A 19739-nucleotide genomic window follows, 5' to 3' on the forward strand; every position below is an offset into this window, starting at 1 on the left:
GGCTACGAGGCTGAGAGACTGCGGGGTGACGCAGCGACGAGATGATGCGCACTAAATAATTGTAACAAAACAACGTCGACGCCACGACACCAGTACCTAAAAAAGAATCTGAGTGCGATCCATTAGATTTTTCAGCATAAACCCGAAGTTTGCTCTGCTTCAGTCATACTACCTACACTGCAGGGCATCTCACCTCCCGCCGCCATGTCAACGCCCGAACACCTCACGGGCAACAAAGATGCCATTCGGCAGTTCATAGACAAGTACGATGTCCGTTGCCGTCTCCTCTCCCAATATGCTATTGCCGCCACGGCCCTTGACTAAATGTCTCGATACTAACAATTGCTACGCAGGTATTTCTATTCGACTGCGATGGCGTCCTTTGGTCCGGCGACCACTTGTTTCCAGGCAGCGTGCCAACACTCGAAATGTTGCGCAAGAAGAACAAACGGATCGTCTTCGTGACCAACAACTCGACCAAGTCGCGGGAAGAATACCGCAAGAAATTGGAGTCTATGGGCATCCCCGCAACAGTAGAAGAAGTATTTGGATCATCATACTCGGCGGCCATCTACATTTCACGAATCCTGCCTCAGACCCATCCGGAAATCAAAAAGAGGAACAAGGTGTTTGTGATAGGCGAGGCGGGCATCGAAACCGAGCTGGCCTCCGAAGGCATCGAGTATCTCGGAGGCACGGATCCCAAGTACCGACGCGACGTGACACCGGAGGACTACAAGTTGCTTGCGAAGGGAGACCCGTCGGTACTGGACCCGGACGTGGGAGTCGTGCTCGTCGGTCTTGATTTTCACTTCAATTACCTCAAGCTCTGCTATGCATACCACTATATCAAGCGTGGTGCTCTGTTTCTCGCTACAAATCTTGACTCGACACTGCCCTCTGCGGGTGCTTTGTTCCCTGGTGCGGGATCGGTGGTCGCCCCGCTGGTCAAAATGTTGGGGTGTCCCGAGCCCATGGCGTTTGGGAAGCCGAACCAGGCTATGATGGATGCCATTGAGGGAAAGTTTCATTTTGATAGAGAAAAGGCTTGTATGGTTGGTGATCGGACTAATACGGATATTCGGTTCGGGAGGGAAGGAAAGCTCGGGGGTACCCTGGGTGTTTTGACGGGTGTCGCTACGAAAGAAGAGTTTCTTGAGGGTGAGGTTAGGCCGCATTATTATGTCGATAAGCTGGGTGATTTGCTAGAGGGGGCTTGAGTGATTGGAGTTGTCACCATTGGCAATGCAAAAGGGAAAGAAGGCCAAACACGTCCAGGGAGAGCATGGTGCTGCAATAGACGTTTGCAATATAAGACAGACGATATAACGAGCATTACACAGGCCAATACAGTACTGGCTTGGTAGAGCGGGGACAATGGAATCAGGACATGAAATGCAGTGCAGTGCAACGAGACTCAGACGATCCTGCCAGTACCATCTGGTCAATCGGCATGCCCATCGTTATACCAATAGTGTCAATCAATACTCGCAATATATCTTTGCAACTCTCGTCAACCTCCAATCACTGTCACTGTCGTCCGCCATCTCTAGAAAATTACTCGCCCGCCCAACCCATTCTCCAACATCCTTATGTCCAAAGTACGCATACTTCTCAATCCAAGGACACGCATCCAACCAAGGCAGCGCCTCTCTCAGAAAGCCACAGACTTCGTCCACCGTCGTCTCGCCTTCGCCCATCTTCGAGCAAGCAAATTCATTCAGCCAAACCGGCAGACCGTACGTCTGATGCATGTCCTCGAGAAACTGTCGCAAATCAACGAATCTGAACCCATACCAATGCAGCACGAGGAAATCGATCCCACCTTTGGGATCCTCACTGCTTTGTGTCATGGCTAGAAACGAATCCAACCACGGCTTGCTTCGCCCCATATCGCTGCTCATGCCCGGACTGCCCAGCCTCAAGCCGAATTTTGATTTCGCCGGCACCACGACGTCTTTCCATAAAACACTAGCAGTCTCAACATCCAAGTTGGCCTGGCTGGGGATTTCCGGCTCGTTGAAACCTAGTAGGGCTGAGGGGACAACACGGCTTTGGGCAGTTGATTTGGTGATAATGTCAAGTAGGAACGGGTCAATGTCTTTGATGTGCGATGATGTTCGGATGCAGGGGACCCATTCGAGTGTTTGGGGTAAGGAGTCTGGTTGCCATAGTTCCCAGTTGAATAGCCATGAAATCTTGCCTGGCAAAGTGGAGCTGGAGCTTGATGATGGTGGTGGGGACTGTGAAGGAGCAAGATAAGGCTCGAATAATGCGAAATGTGTGCCTGGTTGGTCCCAGGGCCAGCAGAGGCCTCGTTTTCCTAGAGTTTGCTGAATTGCAGGGTGTAGACCTGAAGATCTGGATACTAGTGATGCTGGTTTGGGCGGAGGTGGAGGAGGAGGAGGTTTGGACTTGCGAGGCATCTTTGAATCTAGAGTAGAGGCTGGGTGTAATGGCGAACTCGGTGGCTGTCAAGTTTCCACCTACGATTCACCAGCTCACTCGATCAGCGCGAGGCGACCGTGTTGTAAGTACGTTGAAACCATCTACCTAGGTATGTGCTAGGCTCTTTGGTCGCTTTGGATGTTAAGTTACAGTACGCCTCAAATCAGGCTGAGTGGTGCCAAGCGCCATCGAGTTGAGCTGCCAGTGGCAGTGTTTTGTTCTGGAACAAGGCTCTCGTTTTACTTCGTCATCAGGTATGGTCTCAGTTGACAACATCGCCGTCGACCTGAGCCCTGACAGGCTATGCACTTGTTCGGTAGGTTGACGTGCAGGGAGAACGACGGTCGTGATCGACGGAGCAACGTCAGCGCGGTCTCCCGTGCCTACAACAGGATCAATGGATCATCTCGACACACATGATCTATCCAAAATGAAGGTAACACGTTGGTTCTCACCACGATAGAACCATAGGACTAAGAATACCGCTACGAAGATTCGCTCTGCAACTGTTTCACGCACTCTAGTCCTTTAATGCTTCATGCTTTTGTGCGCGGATTTGGTCCAGTCTCTCCTTGGCCTGTTCATTCGCCTTCTCAATGGCTTCTCTGGCACCCGACCATGCTTTCCTCCGATCACTTTCAAAAAGCCGATAGATGTGAGGACTCAAAATCCCATCCAGCAGCATCTTGCAGAGCTGTGGATCACGCAACCAAAACCTCCATCCTTGAATCCCATACCCCAGCTGCTCCGAGACCCGCACACCGGCAGTATCTTCGGCCCATTCCACCCATTCCGGTGCGTTGACCAGACGGGGATTGAAGGGGCCTCTGTCAGCGATGGACTGGGCCCAATTCAAATGCCGTTGCACCGACTTCATCATCTCGTCTTTCGACGGCAGCAGCGCCCCCGGATTCTTCCATACCTGCGCCATTGCCATTGAGGCCAGGTCGAACGTCTGGAAAATGGGTGCCGGATGAGCCGCCGTCCCGGCAAATGCCAGACTGTCGGGGTGTTGCAGTGAGAAGATGTTACGATACAGTCGCGGAATCGACAATGGATGCTTCTCTGTTCGGCCGCCATCGTGCACGACATTGTAATGCGCGTCCGAGTGCAAAGTTGGATCAAATTCGCCGACAAGGCTAAAATCCACTTTGTATCCCGTGCACCAGATGATACTGTCCACTTCAATTTGCTCGCCGTCCTCCAGTTCAACGTTGCTTGGCCCTGTTACCTTGGACGGCCCCACTGTCGAATCGATATGGCCCTTCTCCAGCTCTTCCACCAAGTTGTCCGAAATGGTTGGTATATGGTGGGCTATCGAGGGCGCCGGACTTAATTTCCATTCATCCCTGATGCGAAACACCTTGTCTTGAAGACCCTTGACGAAGGCATTACTGACTTTCTCCGCCAGCCCAGGTGCCCATTTGGCCATTTGGAGTTGTATCATTGTCTTTCTGTATGTCATGGTGTGGTCAAGAACTGTGCCGTCAGGAAAGATGCGAGGCAGCTGGCAGGCATAACGTCAACTTTGAGCGGCAGATTGCAAAAACTGTATACCAATTGCGTCCACTTACCATGATGGACCCTTGTCGATGTGAAAGGTATACCTTTGCCGCAGTGCCCACCAAAACGGTAGCCACATCGGCTGCCGTGTTCCCCAGCCCAACCACCATCACTCTTTGATTCTTGAACGCTTCGGGTCTGCATGGAATGGAATCAGTGACAGCCTCGTGGGATGGCCCGAGTGGGACTATACTGTATACTTACCTCTTAAAGTCTCGAGAGTGAAGGATCTTGCCTGCAAATCCTTCCTGACCCTCAAGGGTTGGAATATTAGGTTTGTTATTTGTTCCATTCGCCACGACCACTTTATCGAAGCTCTGCACTGTTTCACCACCGCTGGTGTCTTTGACTGTGAGCACCCATTTCTGGTTTTGCTCGTTGCGGCGAACATTGGTAACGGTCGTCTCCAGCTTCAAATGAGACATGAGACCAAAGTGTTTTGCATAGTCGGCCAGATACCGTTCCACATCCGCTGCGGTGGGATATAATGGTGTATCTGACATGGCACAGCTTAGCTCAGCTTGATTACTGCAACAGTATCGACCAGATTGTGTTCTCTCAACTTACCATCAGGAAACGGAAAGTCGGTAAAACACCCCTGAAAGGAGGATAGGGAAGAAATTAGCTGGCTGTTGACTGGACTGTCTTTCACGCAGAACCCGTTTTTTCCCACTCACCCGTTGTTTCGTGATATTGGCAATCGTTGCTGATGAAAAGACACCGAGTTGAGTGGTGACTCTGACGGGTCGGAATTGGTTCTAGTTGCTCACATTGAAGCGCAGATGTCTGCGCATCCTCTGTGTATTTCCACAGGCCTCCCACGTACGGGTTCTTCTCGAAACCCGTCACGTCAAAGCCTTCTTCTAGCAGATTTTTGACAGTCACTAATCCAAGGGCGCCTTTGCAGACAGACGGTTCAAGTTTGTCACTAAAAATATTCCTCGCATGAGTTCAAAAAAAGGGGGAATCCGGCTTACCGAGCCCAATTACGGCAACAGTGCTGGAGGCGGAAGGAGATGCCATTTTTCTTGTGAAGAAGTCAATATCGACGATGCCAGGGCAGTGACAGCAAAAGAAATCCCGTCAAATATGGTCGGGTTGTGCACACGACAACAGGCAGCGTAAACACTTTATCTATTTATTGCTAGTACACGACAATCTGAAGTACTCAGTAGTACTATAATACTGCGAGATGCAATACTCTCCGACCTATAAAGCGCTGTTCAACACGGGGTATACATTGCACCTCCACATTGAGGACCTTAACCGCGCATTGCCCTGCCCAGCCTTGCCCAGCTGGGCAAGAGAGACTCGTGAAGTGCTTGTCGTTCGGCATCATATGCACGAGTGCGGATTGACATGGGATGGACGAACGAGGTTTGGTTCGAAAAGGCCAATGTAAAGCCAAGATGCAGGTTCGCTTCCTGTAGCGAAGACGTTACCTACAGGAAGGAAGGTTAGGGACGTTGCGGGTCAAAAGTCTCCGTGGGTGGGATGAGCCCAGGCTCTTTCACACCAATAAATTAAATAAATCTTACATACCTAGGTTTTAGCTGTAGGCTGATACTTTTCATTAGACATGGCAGAGCCTCGGAATAGCGAGGAAAGTCTACAGTTCACAATCTAAATTATAGCAACTGATTCTGAAGTACATAGAACCCCCAGATCGCGGAGACTTTTGCATGACAGGGGGTAGGGGAGGACCGGGAGGTTGGGTGGGGAGTGTATCCACACTGGCATGTGCCGCAAGGCTGTCGCGGACTTTGACTTTTTGCCTGTGAAATCGGGTAAGCCGATACCGGGGTCAACGTGCCCTTGGCGGAAGTCAAACATCATTATTCAGAACTTGGAAACCTTCCATCCTTTCGAAAGTGTAGAAAAGGGATATTCGACTACTCCAGTGGCTGTCATGATTACGATCGGATCATCAATATTTTCAGAGTGACTTTTGTACCAATTCAAGTTCCTCAGGGGTCGCCTGCCCACGTTGGCTCATGCCAGTGGCTGTGTGTATGAATGGACTGGATGACCGACATTATTGAGCCGACATTGTCAAGTCTGTCTGACTTCTTGAAAGAAAAAAAATAAAAAAAACAGAAAAATTAAAAAAAGAATATATTCAAAAAAAGGAAGGGAAAAAGAAAAAGAAAAAAAAAGCATTTTACATAAAGGTGAGGGACCTCGGAGCACTCCTCGGTACATTGTCGAAGCTCGAGTTCTTCACCCATCGATACTGCACTGCAAATGTGGACCACTATCGAGGCTACCTGAGTACTCGAGCAGCGGCTGGCTGTACCAAAGAGGCGTTTGTCACAGAGGTGAGTCTGACCATCCTCCTCACTTACTGCAGCATCCACACGGCAGCTCTGCTGAACTCTGCAAGCAATCTGCCAGTGGACTGTTGCTATTGCCGTTGCCGCCGCAGACAACTTGAATGCTGTAACAAACTTCGCTGGCGCAGTAACTGAACAGGCCGACTCCCTTTCTCAGAAAAAGACCCTTGACGCGTGCCAGACTGAAGAGAAAGTTTATGTTTCCAACCAATGCTTTGCGGCCATGTCAACAATAGCGGCAAAACTGGCAAGCAATACTGTGTCCCTTCCAGATTATGTGAAAGGTAAATCCACACTATTACGTTAGGTCCCTTGGGATTCATATCGGAAAGCTTCCCTCCGAGTCCTACAACGGCTGCAGGGTCCACGGGCTACCATCTGATCGTCCATGGAAGGACCGTTTGCAGCCCCAGCACGCAGGACGTCCCTCATGGTCGTGCAAGGGAGCTTCAAGCACGCAGACCAGAGCTTGAAACGCGTTCACTTCAGGGGTAGGTCCTTTGCCCATGCCGCGTAGGTATTTGCAGAGAGCCTGCAACACATCCACAGGTAAGGCGTTCGCCCAAGCTGCATACCTGAGGGATTGCCAGACGGCAGAGCATGAGGCCCAAGTATCTCTGTCTGCTTGCGGCTTCAACAGGTGGGTTCGAAGGTTTGAAGTCTTTTGGTTTGGTCGGAATGGTTACAACTTACTACACCCAAACAGGTGTTCTCTTGGGAAAGGCGTTCTCGGTGAACCATACCGTCGACGCCGATGCTGAAGCTTTACGGCATACGGTACGCGTCTCGACAGGTCCTCCTGAACCAAACCCGTGCCCTCGTCGCGCTCCGGGCGGACTGGATCACGCCGGCACCAACACCGCGAACCCTCTCCACCACGACGTTGCCACGTTATGTATATATATTGGTCTCTCTCATGCTCCCCATGGCCAACAAGATATCAACTTTTGTATTACTTCGATAGCACAACACAAACTCTGGAGTTAACGTCAACCTCTTAGCCACGAGAAGCCCTCCAAACTTATCCACACTTGAGATCCTGGAGCTCATACACCTCAGCCACCAGAACCCCTCCCAATACATTCACACTTTGACAAACCTCCAGCTTGACACCATAGCCACCAGAATCCCTGCAACACAAACACATCCACATCCACACTCTCCTCCACCAACCATGTCTTCCTCTTATTCTTTCTCCTCCTCCCTCCCCTCTCTTCCATCGGGCCCAGGTCCCCGATCATCCTTCGGCACCACGACTGTTCCTGGGTCCTTGCCGTCCACCAGCTACAACACGGCCTCCTCCCTCTCCGACCTCAGACACCGCCAACGATACCAAGAACTGAACGAACGCCTGGCAAGCCTGGTGGCCGACAGAACACCGGTCGACACCACCACCTCGCCACCGGCACCGATGCCAGTGGTGCCGCTGGTACCGGGTGCGGACCTGGATCAGCAAATAGAACAGCTGATCTCCGAGCGAGAGCGGGAACTCGTCCTCGATCTGGATCTGGATCTGGAGAACGCCAATGACAACAACGACAACGATGGCAACATTGACCTCCCCCCGGTAGTTATGAGCAAGCCTGTCTCGCCTCCTCCGGGTACTGATGTAGGATACACGTTTCCTGCCTCAGGATACCATCGCTCCTCTTTTCTCCCGCTCGACTACCCCCTTTTGCCGGTTGACACCAACTCGGTCCAGTTTCTCGAAGAGCCGGCGGCCGCCATGGACAACCACTACTATTACAATCGTCAGCAACGGTACGGGCGACCACCACCGCCGTATCGACATCGACAGTTTCAACAACAACAGGTATTACCACCACCATTTCCGGCTGGCCAGCGAGAGGTCCTGGCAACGTTCAGCCCCAGGGAACAAGGATGGCGTCCATCTCAACGACGGACCTTCACTGCTTCAAGATTTGGCGCTGTGGGGGAGCGTCTGGCGCCTGTATATGAGTCTGCGTCGTAGAGCAGTTCAGTGGTGGTCGTGGAGACAGCGATGACGTATAGCTACCTGCCAACCACTACTACTAGTAGTGGTAGTGGTAGTGGTAGTGGTAGTGAGAGCCAGTGGGCTCCGGGTGATGGGTGCTGGGGGAAAGCACCCGGGTCAAGTAGCTTAGATACGTCTTAGTATAAGACACCTAATAGGGGTGTCCAATGTCAGAACGACTCCCAAAGAACATTACATTACATTGTCTATCCGTTCTATTCCATCTAGTACCTACCCTGCCCTGTGCATGTATGCGTCTGTCCCCTGAACAGTGCCGGCATGAGGGTTTTTGGCGCCGGCGGTCCTTCTACAGACAAGATCGAGATACTCAGCCTGCGGTCACCCACCCCTTTTTCCCGTCTCTTCGGACCGCATTCGCCAACCTCGTTGACCAGCTTGGCTACCCACTCTCATAGCCGGGGAAGATAATCGCCCTGTGGCGAGGAGAATAGGTGGACCGTGGGCTGTGATAGTCGAAGAGTCGGCCGGCATCCTCATCTTCTTCGGCAAGGATTTCGTGTTCGTTGATATTGCGCAGGAAACGGCTGGTAGGGCGAAGGCAGCTCTGGCCCCCGAAGTCACAATTACAGATTTGAAATTTCTGGTAGAAGTCTGCATGTAGTATATAGCCATTCGTCTGGGTGTACAACCTGTGGTTGGACGTACCTAGTAAATCGCCAGGATTCGATCGCACACAGTGTTCCCCGGCACAGCAACCATGGAGACCGCAAATGACAGGCTCAAAATCCTACAGCCGACGTACTCTTCCTCAGACCCAGATACAGTGCTTCATAGGCATGGATAAGATGTTGAATGGGTCCTACACAAGACAATAGCATACAGATCACTATGAACAGTGAGTGTCCCCAGCAGGCCAGGTATGTACCTATGTATGAATAAAATGCATTGATACCTATGCAACAAGTGTACAGCGCCCAGTAACCGATATCAATTGCCAACTAGTAAGATCTTGCAGTTCTGCCGCGCCCATCCAGTCATTCTTGACCATCAGAAAACGACTTAGCAGATCCAGATGCACATGTAGCCTTTCGATCTGAAAGTAGACCGCCGCTCTCGGAATCATGCAGGATCTGAGCCCCCGTGGCTCTAGCCAATCCAGGCCGTTCTTCCTCCCTGCCGTTCTGTGACGGGGTTTCATCCAGCAACGGGATACGGTCGATGCTTTTTCTCTTGCTCTTGTCTCCGTCGACGCATTCGCTGGTAGGAGTGGTGCCGCCGATCTGACCTTCTCCATCCAACGGACCTGTAGGCGGACTCATCATGGCACCGGGGCTGTTCTGCCATCGGGCCACCTCGCGCTTCATTTGCTCCAGTTCCTTCTCGAACCTCTTGCCAAAGATGTCCATGTAATACACCGCCCCGTTCCAAACGCTCCACGTAAACACCGCCATGAGGAACGTGGCGCTAGCCCAACGGTACCAAAACCAGAGGGGACACGGAATGATGGTGAGCAAGGCATAAAGATACTGGATGAGCATGAATGCTGGCTCTTGCAGGCTTTCCGGTAGGGAAATGACAAACTTCCCCAACCAGGTCTTTGCGTACGACTTGCGTAGCCAGGTAAATGAGGTAGGTCGCCCTGCCGCAATCTGTTCCCGGCGTCGTACGGTGATGAAAAAGTGATATGACAATTGCCACACGATATAAGGGATGGTTGCCCACCCGAGCATGGCTGTCAGGGTGTAGTGTTCCGGCAAGCCGGGAGCGCTGTGCTTGATGTCGTACACGGCCGGAAACCGTCGTTGCAGAAAATCTTCGGACGTCAGATGCACAATACAATGTAGAGCTGCCGGAGGCATCACATGGATGAAGAGACTGGTGACTTTATCCAACGAGTGGAAAACCAACGAATTCCTCCACATGGCAATAGCCACTGCATTGTTGCCATACGCGAGACAGTAGGTGCTGATGAAGAGGCGTTTGGATCGAGGAAACACCCATATGCACAAGAGACAGAGAAAATTCACAAAGTAACATAGATCCGCTAGGAAATAGTGGTAGCCCTTCCGCCGGTAGGTGATGAATCTGATGGGCATGAAATAAGCCAGTTGGATCGTGAACCAATAGTAAAAATATTCCGGTACAGCGCCGATCAGATAGCCGGTGAGGAAGACATTGAGCACGGCCGAGATAAATGACACCTTCTCCCGCATTGTTATCGTCATTCTCTCGTTCCATCTCTTGCTGAGGTCGTCCACGGACTTCTTCATTCGGGACCGGTACTTTGCGAGCTGCTCGTCGGCCGTGGGGACTCGTTTGCGCCATTCGGCCATGGCCCGGTCTTTGGCATTGTTCCCTGACGTGCGTATCCTTTCCTGCCGTTTAGCCAGCTTATCTTTCTGCGCGGCCAACGTTGCCTGCCACTTCTCGAGCTTCGACGGCAAGGATAAATTCTCGAAGATATCGAAGAATGTGATTTTATCCAGGGGGATTTCCCAATCTTCTTGCATTGACTGGCTCCCAGTGTACGAGTTATTGCGTGACAGAAGGTAAGGGCTTCCGGGTGTTGACGATTGATAACCTGGGGTCAGGTAATCTGTCGAGTCCATAGAGGGCAGACTTCCAGGCATATCGGCCGCAGCGGCCTCGTCCATGTTGGTGGCCATGGACTTGGACCGCGGAATAGGTATCGGTTCAGTCATGATGAGATGTTATCGCAGCGGGAAGTCGGCACTATATGATAGATGGCATACCCAGGAGGTCAGGCGGGAGGACTCGCGCGTGCGTGTTCGTGTGCTGCTGACCGACGATCCAAGAAGAGAAAAACATCCACTGACCATGCTGTAGATTGAAAGCACGAGTTGGATTTGAGGACGAGACGCTGGACGTTCTGGCGAGGCAGACGGTCAAAGGCGTGCGAGCATCAGGCGAGTTGACTGGGCGGAACTCAGACGTCACAGGTTGATGGCGATAACATCGTTGACGGCGCTAGCCTAGCACTAGAATCACAAGCTAACCTAATCTGGGGCACCCAATCCTCCAAGTACTCTATTAATCCTTTGTAACCTGTTTAAAGTGCTTGCTGCAACTCTTAGCGGCAGCCCATCGCCGCTAGTCGGCCGCCATCCCCTTTCCGCACTCTGTCCACTCACTTCTATTTTCCAGCGACGCGCACCGCGTCGTGAACCCAATCCAGTCTTCATTGCACCACCGCGCGTTCCACCCTTCGATTTGCGCTCAACTTGCACAGGAGATCCTGTGTTCGTTTCGTCGCATGCGAAGCGCCATTACTAGACAATATTTACAGCCGTGATGGTCACAAGTCCGGTCCCATTGGACTTCTCATAGCCCCCTCGCAAAGCATTTCACCCTCAACCCCGCGCCAGGCGCAAACTCCGTCACCATGGGGAAACTCATCAGGCTCGAACTGTTCAATTTCAAGTCCTACAAGGGGCATCATGTGCTTCTCTTCGGCGACGCCTTTTTCACTTCCATCATCGGCCCCAATGGCTCAGGCAAATCGAACGCGATGGACGCAATTTCCTTTGTGTTAGGCATTAAATCATCTGCCTTGCGGTCCACCCACTTGAGGGAACTGGTATATCGCGGCCGGGTCCTGCGCAAGTCGACGGCGAATGGAGAGGGGCGCGTGGAAGCGGAGGATGGTCAAGGAGAAGAAGAAGCGCCCAGTCAGACCAATGGCACGCAGGAGCGCAACGATCCAAAGTCCGCATGGGTCATGGCAGTGTACGAAGATGACGCAGGGATTGAACAAAAGTATAAACGAACAATTACCAACCAGGGCGCTTCGGAATATCGCATCAACGAGCGAGTCGTGACCGCGCAGCAGTACAACGAATCTTTGGAGGAGGAGAATATCCTCATCAAGGCTCGCAACTTTCTCGTCTTTCAGGGTGATGTCGAGGCCATCGCGGTACAGAAACCTCAAGACCTGACACGACTTATCGAACAGGTCTCTGGAAGTCTGGAGTATAAAGCCGAATACGACAGGTTGAAGGCGGAGCTGGACGAAGCCGCAGAGCAACAAGCGTTTCAACTGAACCGTCGCAGAGGCATCAACTCCGAGATCCGACAGTACCAAGAACAAAAGAGAGAAGCTGAAAACTTCCAGAAAAAGGCGGCCGAGCGGGACGAGGCGGTCGTGACTCACGTCTTGTGGAAATTGTACCATCTGCAACGCCAGATTGAAGAGTCGAGTGCAGAGATTCAAAAACATCAGCAGGATCTGAAAGAATTCCGCAGAGGTATTGAAAAGTACGAAAAGAACCTCGAGGCCGCCAAGAGAGACCATGCGCAAGCTGCCAGAGAAGTGGCCAAGGCAGAGAAGGCGATCAAAGCTAAAGAAAGAGAAATCGAGGACAAGACCTCATCGCTCGTGCCCATCGATGAACAGATCTCGGTGTCCCAGAAGCAACTCGCCAAATATGCCAACCGCATCAGTGCAATTGTGAAGGAACGAGACGCTCAGGCTGCAGCGGTGGCACAACTGGAGAAAGATCTGAGTAGGGTTGAGAAGGCACAAGCTCAATGGCAGAAACAGTGGGAACAAAACGCAAGCCGACTGGGCGGTCAGCTGAGCGATGCAGACCTTCAGGAGTACACGCGACTCCGGGAAGAACTCAACAAACGTGCGTCAGCGGACTTGAGTCGTATTGATAGACTCAAAAACGACCGAGCTCCGATTGAGGCCACATACAATAATCTGAAAAGCAGTGTGGAAACTACAGAGTACAGATTGAAGTCCTTGGAAAACGACTACAATGCAATCAGCGAACGAAGAGATGCCGTCAAAGAAGCTGTCCAGCAGACGCAAGCCGAGATTGAAGCCAAGAAGAAAGAGCTTAACGCTGCGACTTCAAGGCGACTGCAGGCTGCGCGAACCCGAACTGAGCTTGATGAGAAACTCGCCGAAGTTGCCCGCAAATTGCTCGAAGCCGACGACGGTCGAAGGACAAGTGAAAAGGAAATGAGGATGAAAGAGACCATTGCCATGCTCAAACGTACCTATCCTGGGGTCAAGGGCCGGGTGCACGAGTTATGCAAGCCCAAGCAGAAGAAGTATCAAGAGGCAGTTGGCACTGTTCTCGGCCGTCACTTCGACTCTGTTGTCGTCGACACTGAGGCGACAGCCAAACAATGCATCGAGTATCTCCGAGACCATCGGTCAGGGCAGGCCACATTCATCCCTCTGGACACGATTCATGTCAAGGCTCTAAATTCAAACCTGAAGGGCATGCACCGGGGCATGCGTCCGGCAATCGAGACAGTTGATTATGACCAGTCGGTTGCACGAGCAATATCCTACGCTTGTGGCAATGCGATTGTTTGTGATGATCTGGACATTGCCAAAGAACTGTGTTATGTCCGTCATGTTGATGCCAAAGCCGTCACCCTCGACGGCAGTGTCATCCATAAAGGTGGCCTGATGACCGGTGGTCGTGGTCGAGAGCAGAATACTCGCAGGTGGGACGAAGCTGAGGTCGAGAGACTCAATAAGCTCAAGGACAAACTGATGGAGGAATTCGCCGCGCTTCCTCAAGAGAGATCCCGTGTGGCCGAAGAGCAGACCTTACAAAACGAGCTGGGCGGTCTTGAAAGCAGACTTCGCTATGCCAAAGAAGAACTGGACGCTCTTAACAAGAATCTTCAGAGCAAGAAGCGTGAAGTCGACCACGTGCGACAATTGCTGGCCGAAGAACGGCCGAAGATGAGAAGTGAGCAGAGCAAACTGGAAAAGATCGATGAGGAGATATCCGAATACCAAGAATCGGTCAACAATGTCGAAAACGAAATCTTCGCCGATTTCTGCCAGAAGCATGGGTTCGAGGACATCCGGGACTATGAAGCACGCCAAGGTTCACTTCAACAGGAAGCGGCGCAGAAGAAACTCGAGTTTGTCACGCAAAAGGGTAGAATCGAGGGACAACTTGCCTTTGAAAGAACCAGACTCCAATCTACGGACGACCGCTTACAGGCTCTTCGGGACAAGGAGCAACGCGACAGAGAAACAATAGACGAGTTGAGCGAGCAACGACAAGGGATTCAAGACGACCTAGACACTCTGAAAAACGAACTAGATGAACTGCATGCTCAACTAGACGAGCAAAACGAGCGACTAGCGGAAGCGGCGGCAAAATTGACCAAGCAGAGACAAGAGGTCCAAAAGCGAGCAAAGGAGATGGAGAGCACTTTTCGCGCCATCAGTGCTCTTGAAACCGAGATTCAACGACATTCGGCGGTTAGATACAGTCTCCTGCGTCGCTGCAAGATCGAGAATATCGCCATACCTCTAAAACAAACGTCTGCAAGTCTAGACAGCGTGCCCATCAACGACATGCCTCTGGACGACGCGAATGCCATGGACGTTGACGATGAGGACGAAGACCCCACCTCATCCGCCATGAAAGCACACCATGTCAGCGACTACGGCGTACAGCCGGACTTTGACGAGCTCGAAGACGACCTTAAGGAGGACGACAGCGAAGCCATGGAGGCCAAGTTGCAAGAAGACATTGCCAAACTAAACGCCACACTGGACAAGATGCAGCCCAATGCGCATGCCGGACAACGTTTGGCCGCGGTCGAACAGCGCGCCCGGGATACGGAGCAGGAATACGAGGAAGCTCGAGCGCGGTACCGTGAGCTGAAAGCGCAGTTCGAAGAGACCATGGAGAAACGCAACGAGCTGTTCAACAAGGCCTTTTCACATATTTCCGAGCAGATTGAACCCATCTATTCCAACCTGACGAAATCGGACGAATTCCCCGCTGGTGGACGTGCGTATCTCACTGCGGACGAGGAAGAACCGTATCTCGCCGGAGTCAATTACCATACCATGCCGCCGACAAAGCGATTTCGAGACATGGAACATTTGTCCGGTGGCGAGAAGACCATGGCTGCCCTGGCGCTGTTATTTGCCATCCACAGTTACCAACCCAGTCCGTTCTTCGTGCTTGACGAAGTCGATGCCGCGCTGGATAATGCCAATGTCGGGAAGTTGGTCAATTATGTCCGCAACCATGCTGTAAGTTGGACTCTACTTCCGTTGGTCTTGGGGTTTGTGAAAGATGAAGTTTACTGATTTGCTGACTATATTGCTACAGGGCCCCGGCATGCAATTCATCGTCATCAGCTTAAAGACGGGCTTCTTCCAGGGCAGCGAGACCCTTGTTGGTGTATACCGTGACCAAGGGGCAAATAGCTCCAAAGTATTGACGCTCGACGTACGTTTTGTTCCTGCCTTCCCTTCTTTTTCCCTCTCGTTCTGTCTGTTTCTTGTTGACATGTCAGAATGGGTGCGCTAACATGCATGCTTCGTTTCATCTATCTAGTTGCGCAAGTATTCTTGAAGTCAGCTGGCCGGTTTAGATCCGTCTTGTTCTCTCGAGAACGAATGCAAGCTCTTAAGCCTCGTCCTGACGGTCTCGTCCCTACTCAAGTCTATTCTGTGAAAGGGAGTCCTCAGGTTGCAATCATGTCTAGACTACAGTCTAGATGCTACTCTACCTTTTCGTGTCTTGACGTGCATACTACACCCCTTCCAGGGATTTGTCCTCATGGCGTCCGGACGTCGGACCCGTCATAAGATTGCGTTCATCATGATGAGTTGAGTGAGCAACGAACGAATGGATGCTGTGCGGTCACATTCAATGACTGAATGATTTGAACGGACCGAAGGGAATGGGATGCTATGGTCTGCATTGCGTTGCGGTGCATTTCATGTCCGAGACATCACACACCTGAGTCAAAAATTCGTGGGGGAGATTGGATACAAGTACATACTGCTGTGGTCGTACAGTACAGTTGTAAACCTTGTGAACAATTCGCACGCATATCTCTCTCCCTGCTACAGCGCACCACTTTTTTGATTGTTAATGTCGGATGTTGGGCGTAGAGTAAAGTAATGTGACTTCATTTCATTTCTATTCGATCCATTTCGGAAAGAAGTGGAGTTGACTAAGACTACCAACTAGTAAGTAGTATATCCTGTGTCTGAGTCTCTATGTCTTGGGAGGAAGAAAGGTCGATTAGATAGGACAGAGGCAAGAAACGCTGCACGTTACGGCCGTCTCAATCACGCTAGTCTGTTACAGTCTCCCTCACTGTAAGCCAGGATCTGCTGCCACTTCTTCTCAAGTGTTTTCCCCAGTAGTGTATTCCTGTTAACGCATTGCTGGGGTCCTAAGTCTATTTGTCTGAAAGAGGAGTTTATGGAAACACAATCAATCAATCTTTCCTGACTTCGGCTTCCGGCCTAGGTTCCTCCTGCCTGCCCTGCTCAGAGACATCTCTCTCAGCTTCTTTGGCCTCTTTAGCTGGCGAAGGCTGCTCTGAAGCTTGCTTGGGCGCAGCATCACCAGCCTTGGCCTTTGGCTTCTCATCAATGTTTTTGTCATCTTTGGGCGCCTGGCTTGCGCTCTTGCTGCTTTCAGGAGCTTCGGTTTCCTTAGCTTGCTCATTTTCCTCCTCAATAAGCTCCTGTTGCTCCTTCAGAACTTCCAGACGCTGCTTGTTTGTGGCGGCGCCTTCGGCATTATGCACCTCAAGTTCAATCTCGTGGAACAGCTCCTCGGGAATGCTGCTCAGCACGGCCTGCAGAGCGTCGATCTGTGAGTCGATCTCGCTATCCTTGCCGGATGTGTACATGTAGGCATTGCTGAGGACCAGTAGAGTCGAGGGGATGTTGTATTTCAACCGGAGATCCAGCCACATCTGAAGGTCTTCCCTCAGCTTTCCTGGTGACACGCCATGCGTCCGAATGCCGCGCGACGCACATGCCATCTGTAGTTCCGGAACAGACAAAGAGTCAACGCCTTCAAACGAGATCGCCTTGTCATCGCGTTTGATCTGTCGCATGCGGTGGCGGATCTGGTATCGGAGCATGGCGTCGGTTCCGAAGGCGTTGAGGTTCAGATACTTGCAGATGGCGACCAATTGCGGCCGCGACAGATTGTCCAGTGTCAAGTCATCCTTGAATATCTTGCACACTTTGATCACATCCTCTTTCGAAGGTGACTCCCCTGTGGTCCGGACCTTGCGGAAGAACTCGGTAAACTCCTCCTTTCTCGCGTTCACGGCCGAGATAGGTAACCCGGTTTCCCGGAGTGTGTTCCGCAGAAAAGAAGACACGGTCTTGCGGGTCTCTCTTAAATGTGCCGCTTTGGCTTCCTTGGATTTTTGGCCTTCGTAAGTGGAGGGGAGAAGATTGGGGAATAGTTTCAATGCCACAGGGAGCAGCAGTTCGGCGAAAGGGACGATGACGAAAACAGAGAAAGGCACCAAGCGCGCCAGATCTTGCACCGTTCTTTGTAGCTATTGAGATTGTTAGCTCAGTCCCAGTTTCGCATTTGCCCTTGGGGCAAGCAGACTTACCTGTCTGTGTTCTCGTCTACTGAGCTCGTACCCCGCGGCCATCTTCAATGCGAGTTTGGTGGAGATTCTGACTTCTGCCGCCAGCAACTTCGTACCGTCCCAATAGTGTTGGATTTCTTTTTTGATCTTTTGTCCGAGAGTAAGCTTTTTAGACTCCTCTTTCTTGTTGGCCACAGCCGTGGACTTTGCTTGGCCCTGCTCGGCAGCTTTCTCGGCAGCCAACTCAGACAAACTAGCATTTTCAAGCGCCTTAGTCTTGTCAACCATAGTCGCTTCGGTCTTGGATGTCTTCAGTTGCTCATCGGACTTCTTCAACTCGGCAATGGTGGGGGTGGATGACGTGGTCCTCGACGAATCCTTGGGTAGTGGTTTCTTCGCTTCATCGATGTTGAACCCCGGAGGCGGACCACCATCAGAAGTGTGTGTGCTCGTTTCGGTGGCATAACCTCTGTTTGGCAAGAGGATTGCTAGGGCCTGGATCCTGGGTGGGAGGTCTCTTGTAAATCCGGATCGTGATGCATAGCTAAGAGAGTGTGGGAAACGCGAGTGTGCTATGTAAATGTCAGCGCATATCCTCAGGCACAACTACCGAAAGACCAGAGTGCCACATACATTGCAATAATAGCCTCCGCGTTGCAGCGCTGCTGACGAGTCTAGGGCCCGAACTCATGATTGGAATGGAGGGGACGGAAGCGCAACGAGTGGAAGTCTGGCCAGTATATAAGGAGTGAAAGAGCCCGAGACTGAGAAAATATACGGAGACACAATCCGATATGGTATAGGGGTCAGATAATAGAACGGCAAGTTGTTGGCATTTGTTTCAAGGTGACATATTATTGCCTTCAGAGGATCAGGATCAGGGAGTGAAGTGAGGGTTGAAAGACTCCGGGGCCAGGGACCGCAGGCACCCGAATACGGATAGTCACGTGCAGCGCTATTCGGGCCCGAAGGGCCTTCGAACGTTCGGAGTTACCAACAAAACGGGCGGATCTAAGATGCTCGGGCGATGCACGTGACGTCGCTGGCAGCTTACATCATCAAGTCGGCTGAACGTTTGGGCAGAGGATCAATGCTAGGAGTAGTTGTAGTTAGGTATCGAGGAGCTGAGGCTGCAAAGTAGTGAGGCATGGCTAGAGCTGACTGAGGCTGTCAAGATCAAGGATACTCACATGTATGGCGCATGATATGCCGCGGAGCTGTTTCATACATAGCAAACCGCGTGTCTCGTGGCATGGTCAGCTCGCTCCATAGTCCACCAAGAGACGGGATGATTCGACCGCTGCTGCTCGGGAGTATTGTAACTTGAAAGGCTGCATTGGATTACGCGAGCACATTGTCCCAAAGCAAAGACTCCCTCATGTCTTGCTAGAGGCCACAGCACAAGGCCCATTGGCCCCAATTTAACTTAGTCTGAGGGGTCACTGCCATGTCCGTCCTTTTTCTGCGCCGCCGGTGAGTCTCTCATCGATTCATCGTCCGACAAGTCACGTCTCTGTCTTTTCTGTTCAGGCGAGGAGTCTGAAGAAGTATTCCGCCGCCGTCGAGCAGCTGGTTCGTATCGTGGCAGCGATCGCCTTCGTTTCTGATACCTCCCCCCACTGCGGCTTCTACTGCGACCCTCACTACTTCTCCGTCTCCGGTATGATTCCCTTGGGCTTCGGCTCAGACGCCGGTCATCGCGTGCATCGCGGCTCCTGAGAATATCAGCGCGCTTGTTGCTTCCTTGCTCATCAGAGGAATACGAAGGGGATCTCCTGTGACGCTTTTCATCCTTTCGATAACCCCGCCTTCCGTCTCGTGATCGCGATCTTGACCTTGACTTTGATGGAGAAGATGAGTACGAACGGCGTCGACGATACCTCCGCGGTGGAGGGCTCCGACTCCGACTCGGGCTCCGGCTGGGGCTACGGCTGGGAGACGATAACGAACGACTCCGCCGTCTTCTCCTAGGCGATGGTGAGCGTGATGAATCAGAACGTGTTGCGGACCTGGCTCCTTTGTCACCCGGTGATTCAGAGTCCCTTCTAGCTCTTCTCCGTCCTCTG

The 19739-nt window shown here is 51.8% G+C and overlaps 7 protein-coding genes across 7 annotated transcripts; 3 read left to right on the forward strand and 4 right to left on the reverse strand.

Moving 5' to 3' along the window:
- Positions 1-204: 204 nt before the first annotated feature.
- HMPREF1120_05386 (4-nitrophenyl phosphatase) lies at positions 205-1220 on the forward strand (the record flags this gene model as incomplete). Its single annotated transcript, XM_009159558.1, has 2 exons — positions 205-270; positions 354-1220. 2 exons carry the CDS (start codon positions 205-207, stop codon positions 1218-1220), a joined length of 933 nt encoding a protein of 310 aa, XP_009157806.1.
- A 67-nt stretch (positions 1221-1287) lies between these two features.
- Positions 1288-2791, reverse strand: HMPREF1120_05387 (uncharacterized protein). Its single transcript, XM_009159559.1, has one exon. The coding sequence runs from the start codon at positions 2424-2426 to the stop codon at positions 1482-1484; it is 945 nt and encodes a 314-aa protein (XP_009157807.1). The 5' UTR covers positions 2427-2791; the 3' UTR covers positions 1288-1481.
- A 59-nt stretch (positions 2792-2850) lies between these two features.
- HMPREF1120_05388 (dimethylaniline monooxygenase (N-oxide forming)) lies at positions 2851-5626 on the reverse strand. The gene is made up of 8 exons (XM_009159560.1): positions 5554-5626; positions 4989-5453; positions 4782-4910; positions 4689-4717; positions 4579-4609; positions 4216-4507; positions 4023-4149; positions 2851-3955 (listed from the first exon to the last, which is right to left on the reverse strand). Exons 2-8 carry the CDS (start codon positions 5032-5034, stop codon positions 2969-2971), a joined length of 1641 nt encoding a protein of 546 aa, XP_009157808.1. The 5' UTR covers positions 5035-5453; positions 5554-5626; the 3' UTR covers positions 2851-2968.
- A 248-nt stretch (positions 5627-5874) lies between these two features.
- HMPREF1120_05389 (uncharacterized protein) lies at positions 5875-9256 on the forward strand. Its single transcript, XM_009159561.1, has one exon. The coding sequence runs from the start codon at positions 7519-7521 to the stop codon at positions 8314-8316; it is 798 nt and encodes a 265-aa protein (XP_009157809.1). The 5' UTR covers positions 5875-7518; the 3' UTR covers positions 8317-9256.
- Positions 9115-11239, reverse strand: HMPREF1120_05390 (uncharacterized protein). Its single transcript, XM_009159562.1, has one exon. It carries the CDS (start codon positions 11001-11003, stop codon positions 9336-9338), a length of 1668 nt encoding a protein of 555 aa, XP_009157810.1. The 5' UTR covers positions 11004-11239; the 3' UTR covers positions 9115-9335.
- A 232-nt stretch (positions 11240-11471) lies between these two features.
- On the forward strand, positions 11472-16231 carry HMPREF1120_05391 (uncharacterized protein). Its single transcript, XM_009159563.1, has 3 exons — positions 11472-15346; positions 15426-15545; positions 15654-16231. Exons 1-3 carry the CDS (start codon positions 11705-11707, stop codon positions 15669-15671), a joined length of 3780 nt encoding a protein of 1259 aa, XP_009157811.1. The 5' UTR covers positions 11472-11704; the 3' UTR covers positions 15672-16231.
- Positions 16232-16548: 317 nt separating this feature from the next.
- Positions 16549-18364, reverse strand: HMPREF1120_05392 (uncharacterized protein; the record flags this gene model as incomplete). The annotated part of the gene is made up of 3 exons (XM_009159564.1): positions 16549-17634; positions 17695-18245; positions 18307-18364. The coding sequence occupies 3 exons, from the start codon at positions 18362-18364 to the stop codon at positions 16549-16551; spliced, it is 1695 nt and encodes a 564-aa protein (XP_009157812.1).
- Positions 18365-19739: the final 1375 nt, after the last annotated feature.

The sequence above is a fragment of the Exophiala dermatitidis genome, assembly GCF_000230625.1.
Source record: "Exophiala dermatitidis NIH/UT8656 unplaced genomic scaffold supercont1.4, whole genome shotgun sequence".
Lineage (NCBI taxonomy): Eukaryota > Fungi > Ascomycota > Eurotiomycetes > Chaetothyriales > Herpotrichiellaceae > Exophiala > Exophiala dermatitidis.